Here is a 20,075-nt window from a genome sequence, read left to right on the forward strand (position 1 = left end):
CTGTGATTTCCATGTACAATTTTAAAACTGAACTCCTGGGCTGGATGCAGTGATTCACGCCTGTAATCCCAACACTTTGGGAGGCCGAGTCGAGAGGATCGTTTGAGGCCAGGAGGAGTTCAAGACCAGCCTGGGCAATATGGAAGACCCAGTCTCTACCAAAAAAATTAAAAGCATAAAAATAAACAGGCCCGGGCTCAGTGGCTCAGCCTGCAATCCCAGTACTTTGGGAGGCCGAGGCAAGTGGATTACCTGAGCCTGTGGGTTCAAGACCCGCCCGGGCAACTTGGGGAGACCTCGTCTCTACAACAAACCAAAAAAAAATTAGCTGGGCATGGTAGCACACACCTGTAGTTCTGGCTACTTGAAAGGCTAAGGCGGAAAAATCGCTAGAGCCCAGCAGGGCAACGCTTGGGTGGCCGTGAAGGTACCACAGCCCTCCAGCCTGGGTGACGAAGTGAGACTTCAACTCAAAAACAAAACAAAAAACAAAAAACTGAAATCCTAATCAAATTATAAAATTAAAGATCTTTCATCCTCTAGCTACATTTCTCCCATTGATAAACTAATATGCATTTTCTCCAATCAGTTTAGTCCCACCTAACTATATGTGTTTGATTGAACAGTCATTTAAGTGTCAATAATGAGTATATTTCCAGAGATGGAAGAAACAAAAAACTAGCTGGAAATCAGTACAATTTTTAAAAATGTATTCTACTTCATTTATCTCCTCACTTCTGCTTAGGTTGGACACAAAGATCACACCAGGCCCTGGATATTCCCCATCACAACTGAGACTTGTTGATACAAAACACCTAATGAAAAACATTTTCACATGGGCCTAGATCTCCTACTTTAAAACAGAAATGGGTCAGGGGAGATACCTGGACACAAAGTCATGAAATCTCGACATCAGGATAAGAACTTGAAACCCTGACACATAAGAAATGTTAACCACAGAAGGCAGCAAAAGAAAAAGAAATGAAGAAGAAAAAGACAAGATGGGATGACCCAATGTTCCATCACCCCACCCACTCCCACCTTAGGGAAGTAGAAAAACTGATTTTGGAGTAAATACATTTATTGATACCCATTTTATATATAGTTCAATGAAATAATCTATAAATATAAAAGCATTTTTCTTTTGGATATCACCATGGTCCATGTAAATACTCAACAGTCAGAATCATCTGCAGGAAGCACTCAAGTCACACTGTTAGGTTACAGACCTGAAAATACATATTGCATTAAACAGTGGCACTTATGTACTCAAGTGGTCCAGTGGCTTTGGAATAGATGACTATTGGGCATGTGGAATAAAAATAATGTGTAAGTTTAAATCAATGGATAGGGTATCAACCACCAACAAAAAGCAACAATTACTCATTAATATCCTAGCCAAAGAAAGTACCACAGTTGACACCTGGTGTCAGAATACTGGAGACAAAGTATGTAAAATAACACACACGTTGCGGCACCACATGCTCTCTCCAACTCCCAGGGGACAGTCCAACAGTGCCTTAGGGCCACTCATGGTCAACAGACCGCAATAAACAATCTAAACAGCATAGAATAAAAGGTATGTAAAGGTTGATATCAAGATTAAAGAAAAGTGAGCTATTTCAGTGACATAATGAGTTTCCCCCCTAGAAGGGCACTATGGGAAAAACAAGTTTTTTACATTCCCTTTGTTACATTGAGCATGATCATTTCTCTAATGCAGGAGACAGAATGCAGGCATTTGGTACCCAAAACATAGGTGCACACATTTTTCTTCTGTTTCAAAGTTCTTTTCTGAACACATCCCAAGGGTACTAATGCAGCCACTGTTGAGCCTTGCTCTCCACCTGATGCAGCATAAAATTTTCTCTTATTTCTTCAATAACAAATGCAGGAATGTCTTTTGCTGCAGTCAGACTGTGTCTCTTCTGAGTTAGCAAGCAAATGCATTTAAAAGGTCTTAGATGTGCAACGTCCAAAATCGAAATCTGAGAGGCAGTGTTAGAACTTAAGCAAGGCAGGATTTTTAGAGACTACTCAAATGAAAGCCTACGTGAAGCATATAAAAATTCAGTTTTTCTATTATTTTCAACTGGAATTGACAGCAACATTCCCTGGTAAGGATGGGTAACTGGTGTTATCTCCAAGTCCAAAATATCCCAACTACTTAAAGTAGGACCCAAAAGAGGAGAAAGACACACTTGAGTTCTGTGGTCTCTAGGTTCTTTTTTTTTTTTTTTGCCATTTTTCAAAAAAGAAATTGTAGTTTCAGTTGTACACCACTGGTTGAAGGGGCTTTCATCCAAATGAGAAACTCTACCCCTTGTCTCCTGTGGGACAGGCACCAGATTCCCACAAGCAGCAGCTCCCATGTCCTGTAGCATGTGGCATCTGACCCTGGAGTGAAGAGTAAGCTGGCACAGAGCCCCGACGCTAGGATTCAGACTAGATGGCATTTCGCACTAGATGGCATTTCGCGGCGTGCCATTATGTGTCAAGGCTTTCAGGCTGGGGGCACTGGTCTGATGACCACAGCTCCTGTGAGAAGTCACACCCACCTCAAAAACCTCATGAATAGCTTTTCGGAAACAGTGAAAGTTGTAGTCTATTAAACCTGCAGGAAAGAAAAAGAAAGTCATGCCTCCTAAACGTCAATTGTGAAATTTTCTACTAGGAAATATTTAGCAGCAGGAAAAAAAACCGGTATGTATTTAAAAACATACACCCAACTGAGGAATTCTCTACATTGGATACAAGATAAGGCAAATACCCAACTGTTAACACGGGTTACCTCTAGGCCCTGGGAGAGGACGTGGTGAGCAATCAGGCTAAGTAAAACAATTGGGAAGGTAAATTTGCTAAGAAAATTTACGAGTCCGCACTCACTGTGCGAGTTTTTCTGTCCTCTCAATAAATCCTGGTTTCTCATTAAAAAAAAAAGAAAGAAAGAAAGAAAAATCTCAAGTACTTTTTGAATTTAAGCTTTTCCTTTTACAAGTCTTCAGGACAGCCAATGAAGAGCCAAAGAAAACAAGTAAAGCAATAGTTTGGCAAACTGCTCAGCAGAAAACCCTGGACTCTGGGAAGGATCAGAGAAGCCTATCAGGCAGAGTTTCAGGTAGCTCGGACCCCCCTTAAGCAGAACAGCTTCCCTTTACCTGTTTGATAAACTAGGCTTCCACATAAAACTCTGGTTGAACAAAGGCTTCTATTTTGTGACAGAAATGGCTAGCTGCACATCAAATAACCATTTTCCTTCCTCTTCCTTAGAATCTCAATTTTAGATGAGCATATGGGTACTAAGCTAAAACATTATATTTCCCAGCCTTCCTTGTAGCTAGACATGGTCACATGACCAATTCCGGCCTGAGATAAGTGTAAGTGTGTGGGACTTCAGTGAACTCGCCTTAAGAAGAAGAGAATGAGCCAGGCTTGGTGGCTCAGCCTATAATCCCGCGCCTTTGGGAGGCTGTGGTGAGTGGACTGAGTGAGCCCGCGGGTTCGAGACCCGCCTGGGCAGCGAGACCTCATCTCTACAATAAATCAAAAAAACTAGCTGGGCGTGGTAGCACGCACCTGTAGTTCCAGCTACTTGGAAGGCTGAGGCGGAAGGATCGCTGGAGCCCAGCAAGTCGAGGCTGCAGTGGCTGGGAGCGGCCACTGCACTCCAGTCTGGGCGACAGAGTGAGACTCCAACTCAAAAAAAAAAAAAAAGAAGAAGAAGAGAATGTATTCTTTCCTCAGTCTTGCCGTTTCTTCTTAATGTCTGGAATATGGATAAAATGGCTGGAGCCCCAGGACCCATTCTGGACATAAGGTAACCCTGAGAACAGAAGTCAGTGCTAAGAATGACAGAGCAGGAGGAGAAGTACCCATCTGTTAGAGGACATGAGGAAACTGCCTTAGCTGTCCTAGACTATCCCCAGACTTCTTTAATGTGAGAGAGAGACATAAACTTCCAACTTGTTTAAGCCACTGTTCTTTGGGTTTGCAGCCAAATCTAACCCTGACTGATAAACACTGCTTGAAATTCTTTAACCTCCAAACTAGACAGCAACCTCTTCAACCACAAGAACAGCTGGTCATCATATATATTCACCATCATAATATCCTGATAGACAACAAACGTGCGATTTGAATATCACCTTGGCCAAATTAATCTCTCTCATATCCAAGCTTCACATCACTCAATTTACATTCAAGAAATGTAAAATATTAAAACAATGTGTGGATCAGGTGCAGTGGCTCACACCTGTAATCCCAGCACTTTGGGAGGTGGAGGCCAGAGGACTGCCTGAACCCAGGGGTTCAAGACCAGCCTGGTCAACTTGCAAGACCTCATCTCTACAACAAATCAAGAGAAGTTAGCTGGGCATGGTGCTGCATGCCTGTAGTTCCAGCTACTCGGAAGGCTGAGGTAGAAGGATCACCTGAGTCCAGGAAGTTGAAACTGCAGTGGCTGTGAGCATGCCACTGCACTCCAGCAGGGAGAACATAGTGAGACCTGGACTTAAAAAGAAAGAAGGAAAAAAAACACTATGTGAGGCCGGTCACAGTGGCTCACACCTATAAGCCCAGCACTTTGGGAGGCTGAAGTGAGAGGATTACCTGAGCTAATGAGTTCAAGACCAGCCTGGGCAACTTGGTGAGAACTCATCTCTACAATAAATCAAAAAATTAGCCAGGCATGGTGGCGCATGTCTGTAGTTCCAGCTACTTGGAAAGCTGAAGCAGAAGGACTGCCTGAGCCCAGGAGGTCAAGGCTGCCATGGCCAGGAGCATGCCACTGCCCTCCAGCATGGGTGACAGAGTGAGACTCCTACTCAAAAAAAAAGAAAAAAGAAAACACTATGTGGCCTGCTTGAACATAGTGTGATCTTTCAATAATTTATATTTGATTTGATAAGTCATTAAATACTTTTTGAAAGCACAACAGAGGGTACAATGTGTCAAAGAAAGCAGCAGATATGGTCCATGCCTTTCCAGGAAATGCTAGCTGGGGCATAAAGCCAAAGCACAAGAAACAAACCAAAACAATCTGGTGTCAAATTGACTACAAATGTGAAAGAAGTCCAAAGAAGGGAGAGCCAAATGCAGGGCAAAGTAGTCAGTGAAAGCTTCGGAGATAAGAATAAACTTTAGGGATATGGGCAGGACTTAATTAGGCAGAAAGGGGAGCAAAATCACACACACACACACAAAAACTGCAGGAAGTTGGCAACAAAACACAGCACAGGTAGAGGACAGGAACACAAGGGTCTGACTGGAGAGAGGGGCACCAGAGAATTCTTGGCAGGAAGTACTAGAAATCAGGTCTGAATTATTAGAGCCAAATTAAGATGGTCCCTCTCAGATTCAAAAAAATAAACAAAACTATAAAAGACAAGTTTCGATCAATGCAAATAAATTAAAATTGACTTCTGAACCAACTGTATTCTTGACAATCAAGAATATTGGAACACTGGCCAGATATTTGATATCATTAAATCACTGTTAATTTTATGTTTACTAATGCTAATATTATTATGTACTCTCTTTTAGAGATGCCTACTGAAACCTACTGACAAAATGACTTAATGTCAGGGATCTGCCTCAAAATAATCCAGCGGAGAAAGTGGTATAAATAAGAAATAAGACTGGTGATAATTACTGAATCTGGGCGATAGATTAAATCTTAAAACTCAGGCAGAAGACTGGGTATTTGTTGCAGTGAGGAATAGAAAGTTACTGCAGATTCTTGAGCAGCTAAATAATATGATAAAAGAAATTTTTTGAAAAATAGTCTGTATTTGGGATAAAAGATAATATATACTAGACCCTCCGTGTATATGTCAAATGCACGAACATTATCAAATAGGAGGTAACTGCAGCACCACAGGCCTGGAGGGATGAGGACCTGAACTGGAGTCATTGAACAATGAAAATGGAAAGGAAATCAGCCGGGCGTGGTAGCGTATGCCTATAATTCCGGCTACTTGGAAGGCTGAGGCGGAAGGATCGCCGGAGCCCAGCGGGTCAAGGCTGTGGTGGCCGGGAGCGGTCACTTCACTCCAGTCTGGGCGACAGAGTGAGACTCCAACTCAAAAAAAAAAAAAAAGAAAATAGAAAGGATGCCCAAGAAACAGTTCCAATAAACAAATTATCAGATTTGGTGAAAGTTAAATGTAAACAACATGGAGGAATGGAAAAAGGAGAACACAAAATCCCTATATGAACTGATCTGCAAGGGCCCCTTCAGTAATACCACCAAACAATTACCTAAAGATATCTAAGCTTGGACAGGAGAAAAATGACATAACTAGTGACAGAAGTAGGACAGCCAAGAGAGTCATGAAACAGAGGAAATAATCATCCACTAGTGATGGACACAATGCCCAAGTAACAATCAACTATTTAAGGGAAGGTGTCTTACTAATAGCTCCAAACATGGGACCAAAACATGAGCCCAAGTCAGAACCAGAGATGTGAATTTTTCAGTCAAACACATACAGAAGATTAACTGAAGCCATGGGCTGGATGAACTCACCTGCAGAATTAGTGAATAGAAAAATGTGGCTGTGATGAACACTCAGGACTGAGAAAAAGAAAAACAGTCCAAAGAAATAGGAGAGATGGCCAGGGAAACAAACACAAAATAACCCGAAGAGTTCAGCTTTAGAAAGACAAAGAGAGAGGAAAGCGTTAAGAAAGGAATGACTGTCAGGCTCATAAGCTTCAGAAGGCTGAAGAGATTGTAGAAAAAGAAAAGGCCACTGAAAGTAGTAAAAGCTAATCTAGTAATTTCTCAAAAAATAATTTCAGTAGACTGATTCAGATGGAGGTCAAACTGAAGGCAGTTAAACAGGTACTAACGAGATCTAAAGGAAGAGAAGCTAAAATAAAAAACTTTATCTAAAATAAAAGATCTAAAGAAGAAAGGAGAAAGCCTGGGCCATATGCAGAAGGAAAGGGACAAAATTAGTTTAAGTTAATTTTTTTTAAACATCGCCATTTGTCTAACACTGTAATATTTCTCTTATTTTCAAGAACATGAGAAATGATGGCAAATAACTTAACATAAGACAGCTTTTTAAAATGCCATTACCTTTTCGTTCAAAACTCTCTTCCCTAAGAATACAGACCAGTGCCAAAAATTTAGTCACCTCCTTTAAATAAAGGACAGTTGTATTATTCAGCTTGATAATTGCCATAGATTCTTTGTCATAAGCACTTCCACTTCCATCTTCCTTTAACCTATTTTAAAAGAAAGTACTGTTCATTACAGGTTTCCCAGCTAGGCATTTAGTCACATTTAATTTGTAAAGTGACAAGTCTTTCCACCCAGTTTCCCAAATATCTTTTTGAGAAAGAATAATACTGGCTTGAATATACTGGAACAGAGTGTTATTCAGGTACAGGGTTCCTAATCACAGAATCTCAGAAATTCCTACTAAAAATGATGACACCATACATATCCCTTCATACCACAGATAATCAGGCGTTTGGGGAAAAAAGTGAAAATGTATTTATCTTAACCAGGGAAATGACATTTCCAACATCTTGCCAGATGGGACTACATACCCTCTCAGACTGTATTCTGTAACTCCAGCAGAGGTGCCTCTTCTCTTTACTTCCCTCAGGTCACAGGAACCCTCTAGGACCTGCTACTATCTGAGCTCTTAACTATTGGATTTACACTCTTAAGGAATTAAGAGTTGTCAAAACTGCCTTTTTAAAAGAAGTATCTGCCTTCAAAAACAAAAAAGAGCCGGGCTCAGTGGCTCAGCCTATAATCCTGCGCTTTGGAAGGCTGAGGTGACTGGATTGCCTGAGCCTGCGGGTTCGAGACCCGCCTGGGCAACTTGGCAAGACCTCATCTCTACAATAAATCAAAAAAATTTGCGGGGTGTGGTAGCACATGCCTGTAGTTCCAGCTACTTGGAAGGCTGAGGCAGAAGGATCGCTGGAGCCCAGCAGGTCGAGGCTGCAGTGGCCAGGGGCGGACACTGCACTCCAGTCTGGGAGGCAGAGTGAGACTCCAACTCAAAAAAAAAAAAAAAAAAAAGGTGAATAAAATATACTAAAAAGAAAACGTGGTAATTTCTTGCACCCATGCCAACTTTGGCATGTCTCCATTTCTTTTCTCCCTTCTTTCTCTAATAAACTTTGTTTAAAAAAGGAAAGAAGGAAGGAAGGAAAAAAGCAATGGCCTTTGGTAGTAAAACAAGGTATTTTCCTCTTATTTCCACTTTTCTATTTTCCATGCAGTTTTTAATGAGTGGAGATGAGGCTTAGTTTCAAGCCTACTCTGAGTCCTACAGCTTATCTTCTCATATATTAATTTGATAAGATTTGCCTCCAAAACAAAAATACATTTTAAAAGTGACATAAGTAACACTTAAAAAATTGTCAGCAGTAAGTCATCTTTGGTAGTGGCTATTTACTCCTGTTTTTATTTTTCTATATCGTCTATGTATATTTTCATGAATTGAGGCTTATTTTTTAAACCATTCTGACTTACAGTTTACCTTCTCATACATTAATTTGATCTTCTCAACAGCTGTGAAGACAGGAATTATTACCATAGCCCTATTTAACCACTTTAAATCCTTTCTGTGACAAGTCAAAATCAACTACTACATAAAGAAGACTATACCTATTCAAAAGATGTAGAAACAGAAGTTCACTAAAAACAAAGTGATCTCCTGGCAAAGTTCAGTACTCAAACTTGTGTTTTTTAACTCAATTCCCTGCAGTTTCCAGTATGCTTCCTAACTAATTCAAATAAAGTTGATTTGGAAAGGCAGAGCGGTGGGGAAGTAGGTGTCCTTTACTTTAAGGGTATAAAAGAAAACTACTTCTAATTCGAGGAGAGGAAGTTATAAGTGCTATGTGTTCTCAGCTTATAGTTAGATGCCCTTCGTAGATCCATTTTCTGTGCCTCATGGAAAGTGACAGCGAGAGCTAACTTTAACAACAGGTTCCGACACGATGATTCCCTAAGCTAGTACTCATAGCCAGCAGCTGTTAAGAAGCTACAAAGTTTTTAATGTCAAACCAGCACATAATCTTGAATCATATACTAACATGAGAAAAGAATAAGAAAGGCAGAAGCAGGAAGCTATAACTAAGGAGAACCATACTTAGTAGCAGAATACCCTAATGGCTGCTAGTAGGGCACAACAGGGTATAATAAACTATGGGAGGGAAAGTAACCTGGTTAGTTCTCAGACTATAAAGTGAAAATCTCATAGAAAATATCATGGGACAAAACATATACCAAGTGTCAACATGTTACAGACACTTTCTCTTTCTGTGACCCGACAGAATTCCATGCATTCACACTTTCATCTTGTCTCCCTAGGATGCACAGAATATAGCGGGCTTCAAATCTTCGCCCATACTCATCTGTACTGACACAGTCTACAAATAAAAGGAGGATCTAAAATATAAAAACTGCCACTGGTGAAAAAGTAGCAAATATAAAAACTAAAAGAAATATGGTCTAAGCTGGGTGCAGTGGTGTGAACCTGTAGTCCCAGCTACTTGGGAGGTTGAGAGGGTAGAATCACTTGAGCTTAGGAGTTTGAGTCCAACCTGGGCAACAAAGCAATATCCTATCTCAAAAATATAAATAAATAAAAGAAATATGGTCTATCAAAGGTATTATGGAGTCCTAATACTTGCAAAGTAAGTCTTTCAGGGTCTGAAAACTACTTCATTTATTAAACTAGAATTGTCAAAATTATACATAATCCCCCTCAAAAAACATGTCAAGAGTCAATTAAGAGGGATTAAACTGTAATAAAGCACATCAAATTGCATGCACAAACTGTGTTAAGAATAGTGAGATAAAGCCCTTTTTTCTGATATTTTTATCATGTACTTTACAATATGTATTTTAAATGTATCTTACACTGAAAATAAATTTTACAACTAATTTTGATTTTTATATTACAAATAAGTTAGTTTATGCAATTTTGATTTGTTTGTTAAAGAAAAAGCAAATGTTCTACCAATTTATTTTTTAAATTAGGAAAGAGAAACATAAAACTTTACTAACATCTCGTTTTCTTTTTTCTTTTTTTTTTGAGTTGGAGTCTCACTCTGTCGCCCAGACTGGAGTGCAGTGGCCGCTCCTGGCCACTGCAGCCTTGACCTGCTGGGCTCCGGCGATCCTTCCGTCTCAGCCTTCTAAGTAGCTGGAACTATAGACGTGCACTATCACGCCCGGCAATTTATTTTTTTAATTACAGAGACATGGTCCCGGTATGTTGCCCAGGCTGGTATCAAACTCCTGGGCTTAAGCAATCCTCCTGCCTCAGCCTCCCAAAGTGCTGGGATTACAGACTGAGCCACCACACCCAGCCCAAACATCTCATTTTCATTATGGAAACACAAGAGATCATATAATCACAAAAGTGAAAAGAATAGACAGAAATGGAAGACAGGAGCAGGGAAGTAAAGAACAAGTAAGATAAACATACACTACTACTCAGAGGCAGCTAGAGGAAAAACACTGACAAATTAGGTAGAAAGACCAAAGTAACGGGTAAAGTCAGAGGTGAAAGCCAAGTTTAGACTAGGTAAAGCAGAGAGGAGAAAAAGATAGAGGACACAGATATTAGAAAGCAAAAGTACATGTTAAATCATCTGAAAGTCTCTTGGGAGTTCTGATGTTAATATACTAGGGGACTCAGGGTTATCAGAGAGTATGGACAATGTTACTGGTTTATGAAATGCCAGTAATTTTCCAAAGTTTTCACTAGCCCTCTGGCCTATTCTACAAAATCACTTGTTTGCTGGCTTTTATAAAATTCTATATACAGTTTGGTTATAACAGTTTGGTGGATTTACATAAAGGTAAAGCTCATATTTTAGAGGTTAATTTTGGAAGCAGATGAGTCAAATTTCTATAAGTCCTTCTAACATCTAAAATTCTAATTACCTTATTTCTTGGCTATCTGAAAGATTAAGAATCCCCTGCTCCACAATGCCTGAGGTTAAATTAGGAACCAGAATTTAATTTGTCATTCAGATCATTTTAAATAAATTAATCTAGTTTTTCCATCTAGCTAAGTCCTAGTAATAAGAAGACATTCCAAGTCTCCCACATAACAGTGGAAGAAACTTGCAGTGATAATTAAGTCCAGTGCTAGTTACATTCTCCAACTTTTCTTAGCCATCTTATCTGGAATAAGATCTAGCAGCTCATTTATAGAGAAACCATGCTCCGAGCTGAAGCACTATGGTCAGAATGATCCCACTTCATACAGAGCTACTTGCCAGAGGCTTCAGAAATTCCTTCGCTGGACAATCGAGCTGGTAGTTTTCCATTTGTCTGAGATCTTGCAAAAATATGTATATAACTTACCCATATATACAAGACACGTCAATTACAACATCAATCATGTCACAGCAAAGCTCGTAAGATTGCATATCCACAGGGGAACTGTCTGTTGCAATGTAGATTTTGCTGACAACATCAAAGAGAAAAGCTTTTTCAATACCTGAATTCTTGGAAAAACAAAATTGGGGAAGTGTTCAGTTTTTAAGAATCACAATTTGCAAGATCAAAGATCCTTAATTATTGAGTAATATCCAAGGGTCATTTTTAATTATATGACCTAATACCAAAAAACAAATAGTGCTTTGGACAATAGACAATACAGGTAGAATTACTTCTCTGCCCTGATTTTCTCATATAATTTCCTAAGTCAAATGTTTTTCTTTTCCCTTTTTACTCAAATGAATTTTTTTCTAAGACACCAACAAAAATTTTACAAAAAAATTCTCCAAAAATCAAGTGATGATATAATCAATCTCTGATTTGAATGACCTCACTACCAGAAAGGCGTTATGTGGTGATTAGCAAAACATGAAAGAATTAATTTAATATCAACATGTAACATAACCCAAAAGCCCAAAAGTCAAAGTGGGGATCACCATATACTGAATCCTTTCAAAGTAATGTTTCAAAAATATAATGGCTAAATGCTAAATTTATTGGAGAGTTACCCTCTTATTAAACTGAATCCTCAAAATAAGAATGTAAAATATGATACTCAGATTACAGTAGTAATAAGGTCACATTCTCAAAACCCAGTCTATTTCGGTTACTACTATTCCTTCAGAAAACAGGTATCATAAAGATTTTTTTTATTTGAGTCAGAGTCTCACTCTGTCGCCCAGGCTGGATGGAGTGCAGCGGCATGCTAACAACTACCACAGCCTCGACCTGCTGGGCTCAGGCAATCCTTCCACCTCAGACTTCCAAGTTGCTGAAACCACAGGCATGTGCCACCAAGCCTGACTAATTATTTTATTTATTATAGAGATGAGGTCTCACCAAGTTTGTTCAGGTTGGTCTCAAACTCCTGGGCTCAGGCAATCCTCCCTTCTCCACCTCCCAAAGTGCTGGGATTAGAGGTGTGAGCTATCGCACCTGGCTCATAAGGATGTTTTTTGTTAAGAAAGCATGAGGGCTGGGTATGGTGACTCACACTTGTAATCCCAACACTTTGGGAGACAGAGGCGGGAGGACTGCCTGAGCCCAGGAGTTCAAAACGAGCCTGGGCAACTTGGGGAGACCTCATCGCTAAAATAAATTTTTTTAAAATTAGCCAGGTATGGTGGCATGCAGCTGTGGTTCCAGTTACTTGGAAGCCTGAGGCAGAAGGATCATCTGAGCCCAGCAGATCAAGGCTGCAGTAGCCATGAGCATGCCACTGCACTCCAGCATAGGCAACAGAGTGAGATTTTCACTCAAAAAAACAAACAAAAAAAAAGCATGAGAAAATTTTTCATCAGTTCATTTTAAAGACAAAAAGGGTGAGTACTAAGAAAATAATTCAGAAAATAACAACTTAAGCCACATTTTATGCTATTATTTATTTTACATTTTAAAGATATCATTAGCTTTTATGCTTGGGTCAGACTAATTCAAGCCACTTTTTGGAGAATTTGAAAACACAAATATATTTAACAAAACCAGAATCAGAAACTACAGTGAATTATATATAAATTGCTCACTTACTGATATAAAGATATTTAATAGGTTTTCCAAGGTCGGTAGTTGTGGAATGAGTTTCTGCACCACCTTACTAAAAGCTTCAAATATTGAATGGTCATAGATACTAGTCAAATAAAAGCTGAAAAACACAACATAGTCTGATTTGAAAAATGCCTTAAGTTCAGGGTCATCTATCATAATACATACAATTTCAAATTTCTTAACATTTCATTTCATAAGTTCAAATAAAGCCTCTTTATCTTGTCTACCATGCCCATCATTCAAGATGACAGACGCAGCTTTCTGACTGGCTTGTGGCTATCTACCTCTTTACCGCATTTACACAGAGGGCAACTGAGATAGTACCTAGGAAAGCATTTTTACACGCAAAAACTTGAATATTCACCACAAGTCTTTACAACCCAGTACAAAAAATTTGGTTGTTTAAGCACATAACTGAGACAAAAACCAAGGGCACAAGAGAAAGCTAAAAGAGCTATGTGGCATTTATTAAATAAGAATGTAACTCAGGTCTCTACTAAAATATCCCCTCAAAAATTTCTTTCCTGACTAGCCTATCTTAAATAGTACTAGTGTACCTGATGCTTTCTACCTCTTTCTCCTAATTTTTTTTTCTTCATAGCATTGGTAAGTACTTAAAATTGTATTATACATGTATTCATAGAAGTTTTTGAGTCGTGTCATTCATCAGAATGCAAACTACATGAAAAAAGAGACTGTCAGTCTTGTTTGTAGCTGCAAGTCCACTGCCCTGAACAGTGCTCATAAGTATTTGCTGAATAAACAAACAAATATAACTGGTGTTCAGAATTTATGTATATAGTATATTAAGGAAGATGAGAGCTAAGGCCCTACAGACAAGGGAAGAGAGAATGGAGGCATCAACAGGAGTCTGGAGGACTAAAAGGATGTACAGTGGAAAAGTAACATGAAGATTCAATAAAACATATTTAGCCGGGCTCGGTGGCTCAGCCTATAATCCTGCGCTTTGGGAGGCTGAGGTGAGTGGATTGCCTGAGCCCACGGGTTCAAGACCCACCTGGGCAGGCGAGACCTAATCTCTACAATAAATCAAAAAATTAGCTGGGCGTGGTAGCACACGCAGGTAGTTCCAGCCACGTGGAAGGTTGAGATGGAAGGATCGCCAGAGCCCAGCAGGTCAAGGCTGCGGTGGCCGGGAGCGGCCACTACACTCCAGTCTGGGCGATAGAGTGGGACTCCAACTCAATAAATAAATAAATAAATAAATGAAACATATTTGAGAGAAAGAGACACTCTTAATTTAAATACTGTGGACAATTCTACCTGCTTTTTTCACTCAGGGAGTAACTCTTCAACACATAGTTGCATCTATGACACATTTATACAGAGGGTGCCAAAAAAAACATATACACATTTTGAGAAAGGAAAAAACTGCATTAAAATTGTAATACCGGTAACAAAAGATGAATACAAGTCACATTTGACTTCTGCAATTACAAAAAAGTGATTACCATCAGGGTCAAGATTCCTTCTCATTATCGCTTAAAATGTGTGTACAATTTTTTGGCACCCCTGATATTTACATATTACAAAGTCAGAGGCATAGAATAGTATATACTATTTTATAGGTAAGATGCTTTCAGGGAGCTAACCTAAGAACCTAACCCTATGCAGGAAGGAGCTCTAATGTAGATGTGACAGCACTGGAACTGGTGAGGCCAAGATGATCCCTTAGGCACTAAGGAGAAAGAAATATTTTAGTGTTTCCTTTAGGCAAAAAGGTTATCAAAGCGAAATGGTCTTGCAGGGCCTCTAAAGCTTGGAGGTAGATGGAGACAGGGAGAACCCACAGGCACAGTGAGCTGAGTTCTAGAAACTGGAAATCAAAGGGAACTTCAATCATAGGCCTGCTAAAAGCCTGAAGCAAAAATCTACTGAAGTTAACAAGACCTAGAGTCCCTACAGGATATTAGGGAAAGGTATGGCATGTATCATTGGGGTGAGATGCCTTGGAAAGGGGCATAGACAAAGAGTAAAGAAAATCAGAAGGCTCCCCATGGGCACTGGGGAACACAGGACAAGCATGGCTTAAAATCTGGATAATAACTATTAATAGTGAATACTCTTGGCCAGGTGCAGTGGCTCATGCTTATAATCCCAGCACTTTGGGAGGCCGAGGTGAGAGGATTGCCTGAACCCACAGGTTTGAGACCAGCCTAGGCAACCTGGTGAAACCTCATCTCTACAATAAATCAAGAAAAATTAGCCAGGCATGATGGCACATGCCTGTAGTTCCAGCTACTTGGAAGGCTGAGGCAGAAGGATCACCTGAGTCCAGCAGTTCAAGGCTGTGGTGGCCATGTGTGTGCCACTGCACTCCAGCCTGGGTGCAAAAAAAAAAAAAAAATAGTGAATACACAAAAAATAAGACTGAGAAATTTTGTGAGGAGGCACTTTTACTTTCTCTTAAACACTGTTGAATTTTTATTTTTTTAAGTATGAATTATTTATAAATGTTTTTAAATATAACCCAGGCAAACTAGAGGCCAATGAGACTTTTCTACGTGGTTTCCTAGAAGAATAAGTGAAAGATCTCAGAGCCTGAGGCTCAGGGAATACTAGAGATAGAGATGGGTGTTGCCTTGAGCCTATACAGTATTCACTATTATAGAGCAGGAACAGGGAAATAACTATGCTGTATCTCTCTCATGCTCCCCCTTCAAGCTGCTTTTATCATCAAAATAATATTTTCTTAATACTTTCTAATACTCATTTCTGCCTAGATCACCAAAAAAAGCTTAAGATGTACAAAAATATTCCTCATTCACTTCTAGAATACAAATATACAAATCCCCAATCCTTTTTAGTAATTATTCTTTAATAATAATTTCTTTAAAATATTTAGGCATAAGCCACCAGTCTTTTAAATTAAATAGCAGCCCTATGCAAATTTATATGATAAACCCACCTAATCCAAACTTTAGAGTTTTATAAAAGTGTATTTTAGCCAGGCTCAGTGACTCAGCCTGTAATCCCACGCTTTGGGAGGCAGAGGTGAGTGAATTGCCTGAGCCCACGGGTTTGAGACCCGCCTGGGCAACCTGATGAGACGTCATCTCTACAAAAAATCAAAAAAATTAGCCAGGCATGGTAGCGCACACCTGTAGTTCCAGCTACTTGGAAGGCTGAGGCGGAAGGATCACCAGAGCCCAGCAGGTCGAGGCTGCGGTGGCCAGGAGCAGCCACTGCACTCCAGTCTGAGTGACAGAGTGAGATTCCAACTAAAAAAAAAAGTATATTTTAAATCCTAAGATACGTTAGAGTCAGTCCAGACTTGAAAGTGCACCCTTTAAAAGGCTCTTCCTACTGAGAAAGATACTGTCCAAGACCCAAGCTAAAAACTTCTACAACAAATGTAAAACAGAGATTCATTACACTAAGGCAAGGGGGAAAAAATAATGAAACCAAGAGGGGGGAGTCCCAAAGCAGACAGACACCATGAGGAAACAGCCTGACTCCAGTCTCTTGAGATGAATTTGGAAAAGCACCAATGGAAACACTTCACATGACTTCAATCTCCAGGAAAATGAAAAAAGTGGATAAAGAAACTTCTCAATAATATCAGGCTCCCAAAACAGCTTAGAATTCAACAAAGAGACCAAAAACATACAGATTTGGAAAAGGTAATGGAAAGCTACAGTGTTTGTAATGACAGAGATGGGAATACATTTACACATTGTTCAGGGCTCTCATATCAAACACACATTTTGTTACCTAAGATGGAGTTTTTCTAGCCCAGCATCTGCAAGGTCATCATTGGCCCTTTGATGAATGTCCCTCTGTGTTTCTATTTTGTGATCATCAGACAGACCATCAACTTTGTGAATAAAAACCTCAAAATTCATGTCTGGGTTAACTTTGTAGGCTTTAGAAACAGTAATGTGAAGTCTTGTTAAAGCCTCCATGTAGTCATCCTGTAAGTCAGAACAAAATGTTTTTTAAATAGAAATCTTACAAAAGTCAAGTAATGAGTTAAGAAAGTCTCAAACCACCTCTTTTCCCAACCATAGAAAACACATTATCTAATTACTCATTATATTCAAACATTTAAATACATTAACTTATACTACTAAGTAGCTCTTCAATTTCTCAGGATAAAAAAATTCAATTACCAAGTTAATGCTTATAATTTTTAATAGTGATAATATACAGAAAGGAAAAAGGAAGTGGACATTTCTTCCCAATGGAATTTTTTTAAGTAATCCCAGCTCTGCCATTTATCACGTGTATGACTTTAAGTAAGCTGCTTAAACTCTGTGATCTCAGTTTACTCATCTGTAAAACTGGAATTACAATACCTACACTTCACAGTATTGTGAAGATTAAATTAAATTAGATTCTGTATGTGAAAGCACTCACTATAGACCTTGTCACTCAGAAATCATTACTAATGCTTAACCTTATAAAAAGTAAGCTTCTTATGAATAGGGACATGTGTCACTCATGACTGTCTGCCACATGCTAGACCCTGTCTAAGTGCTTGTTAGGCTAAACTCATTTGGACAATTAAGGAAACTATTCACTCTAAAATCTACTAACTCAGTTCTCATATTCTTCTTTATGTTATAGGATGATATCTTTTCAGTAAGTGACATCACTACTGCTATAGTTAATAAAGTACAACAATATCTACCATTAACCAATAAAAGTGGAAAACCAATGTTAGCTGCTTAATAACTAGGACTCCAAGATATGAACCACATATCCGAACCATTCAACATTCTGTACTTGCTCAGTGACATGCCTGCTCCCAAAGCACATCTGCATCTCTTATGCTATAAGGAATCTACTGCCAAAGAAATAAGCTGCAAGCAAATGACAAGAAGATAAAATAACTCTCCTTTGTTTCTGTATCTCTTTGCCACCAGGATGGAGAAATAAATAAAATAAACAATTGTTTCTAACTACCTGTGCATCAATAACATATATCAATGCTCCTGTTCCCCTGAAGATCATCTCATAGTCAAACGTTGGGTCAAAAAAGTCCATTTGCCCAGGAAAATCCCATATTTGGAAATTCACAAAGGAGCTATTGGAAATGTCATCTTTATAAATCTTGTTGGTACTTTCCAAAAAGAGGGTCTCGTTGGGTGACATCTTATGAAACACCACCTGTTAAAAGAAACAAGACAATATTATGACTATTCAACTTAAGAATTTAAATTTAAAAGTTCACCCTGGTTTAACATTAAAAAAATTGATCCCGTAACAAAAAAAATTTTGAAAAGTAAAAATTGAATAGTGAATCCACTGATAGTCACTATCCTTTTATTTCTGAGAAAAGAAACACCAAATTAAGTTCCATTAACTCTGTTTTGGAGCTAAAACTTTCCTGCTATCTCTCTGCATCACATTCAGTACCAGAGAGAATAGTACTCTCTCTCACTTCTCCACTGTTTTTTTCTTTGCGGGGGGGGGGGGGGGAAACTAATATTAATTCTGCCAAAATCTGCTTTAAGATTATGAAAGCTTTATAAGTGAAAGCTTAAGTTTTGCTCATTCAAAAAATTACTTGAGTACCTACCTCAGACTCTAAGGAGTAATAAAAAAAAGTGAAACAGACTGGACCCTGCCCTCACTGACTTTACAGTACTGTGGAAAAAATAAAACAAGGAAAGTAACTATACCAAGTAGAAAGTGAAAACATCCAGGAGGACCAGTGGGAGTTGACAGGAAAAAAAGAAGCTCCCATGAGAAAAGAAATGGTAAAGACAATTGTTAAGAATCACAATCCAGCCGGGGTCGGTGGCTCAACCTGTAATCCCGTGCTTTGGGAGGCTGAGGTGAGTGGACCTGCCTGAGCCCGCGGGTTCGAGACCCGCCTGGGCAACTTGGCGAGCCCTCATCTCTACAATAAATCAAAAAATTAGCCGGGTGTGGTAGTGCGCACCTGTAGTTCTAGCTACTTGGAAGGCTGAGGCGGAAGGATCGCCAGAGCCCAGCAGTTCGAGGCTGCGGTGGCCGGCAGCGGCCACTGCACTCCAGTCTGGGCGACAGTAAGACTACAACTCAATAAAAAAAAAAAAAAAATCACAATCCACACAACCCTAAATTAAAACTAGCTTGCCTCTCATTAATTTATTTTCTAGAAGAGAAAAATGGACTGTTACTCCCAAGTTTTCGTCAGTTAACAAGTGGAAGAACTAGAATCAGTTTGCTAAAAACCTACCACAAATGTACTCAAGTTTTGCTTGTGGAGGTGAAAAGCAAGGTAAATAAAATGCAGTAATCCAGCAAATTTGGAGAAAAGTCACGTCTACGAAACATTTTGGACAGACCTTTCAACGGAATGGCAAAGGAAAAAGACCAGGTGTCTGGTGATAATTCACTTTATTACCAGTTCATTCTGCGCGCCACGGGGGTGGACTGCTGCAGGAAGTCAATCTTGCCTCTATTTCCCTCTTACTAAAAAGCGTACATCCCTCCATTCGTTCATGAAAGGCCCAAAATGAAAACAAATGGACTGGCGTAGGTCAACAAAACATTCTCGAAGTCTCAAAAGAATTTTGTAACCACACACCTACAGGGGAATATCTCCAGGAACTATATTCACCAGGCCACAAGCACTGAATCAGGGGCACTGTGAGTACCCAATCCCCAATAACGTGACATGAAGTCTCCCTCCGAGTAGTAACAAGGGCAAGCATTAAGACGCCCAGTGCCTTAGTCACAACGCTCGGACGCTGCTCCCCAGGGCTCGGCTGGGAATCCCTGCAAACTCAGGTCACCTGAAGTGAGAGGAACAAAAAGCAAACGGGGCAGGGGGAGAGAGTCCACGAAGTTCTTCAAGTGAGCACTAGAACGTCTCAGTTTCGCAAGTGACACGGGGGCCCGGGCCCCAGGGGGCGGAGGTCTTGGGCGGTGCCGCCGGGCACCTGCCTCCCTCCAGCCACTTTCGCCTTCAGCGACCCACTCGGCCACAGCTGACTTGGGCGTGGACGCAGAGGTCGGGGTCCCCGCGCTCGCAGAAGTAGAAGGGAAAGTGCGGCGGGGCGGGACGGGACTCTGGGCCAGCCCGGCC

At 39.9% G+C, this 20,075-nt stretch overlaps 1 protein-coding gene across 2 annotated transcripts in view; it reads right to left on the reverse strand.

Annotated features, from left to right (window-relative positions):
• Positions 1-1,063: 1,063 nt before the first annotated feature.
• Positions 1,064-20,075, reverse strand: part of RRAGC (Ras related GTP binding C) — a 19,558-nt gene continuing 546 nt past the window's right edge. Inside the window, exons 2-7 of one of the 2 annotated variants that reach the window (XM_008064414.2) lie at positions 17,963-18,166; positions 16,769-16,968; positions 13,016-13,130; positions 11,354-11,496; positions 7,085-7,233; positions 1,064-2,614 (exon numbers count right to left, since the gene is read on the reverse strand). In XM_008064414.2, coding sequence (XP_008062605.1) covers positions 2,463-2,614; positions 7,085-7,233; positions 11,354-11,496; positions 13,016-13,130; positions 16,769-16,968; positions 17,963-18,166 — 963 coding nt within the window. In that variant the 3' untranslated portion in view covers positions 1,064-2,462. The remainder of the gene's footprint in view (positions 2,615-7,084; positions 7,234-11,353; positions 11,497-13,015; positions 13,131-16,768; positions 16,969-17,962; positions 18,167-20,075) is intronic. The other variant, XM_021715725.1, reaches the window with a different exon arrangement.

This window comes from Carlito syrichta, unplaced genomic scaffold, assembly GCF_000164805.1.
Source record: "Carlito syrichta isolate Samal-C Ts95f unplaced genomic scaffold, Tarsius_syrichta-2.0.1 Scaffold307331, whole genome shotgun sequence".
In the NCBI taxonomy this organism is placed as follows: domain Eukaryota; kingdom Metazoa; phylum Chordata; class Mammalia; order Primates; family Tarsiidae; genus Carlito; species Carlito syrichta.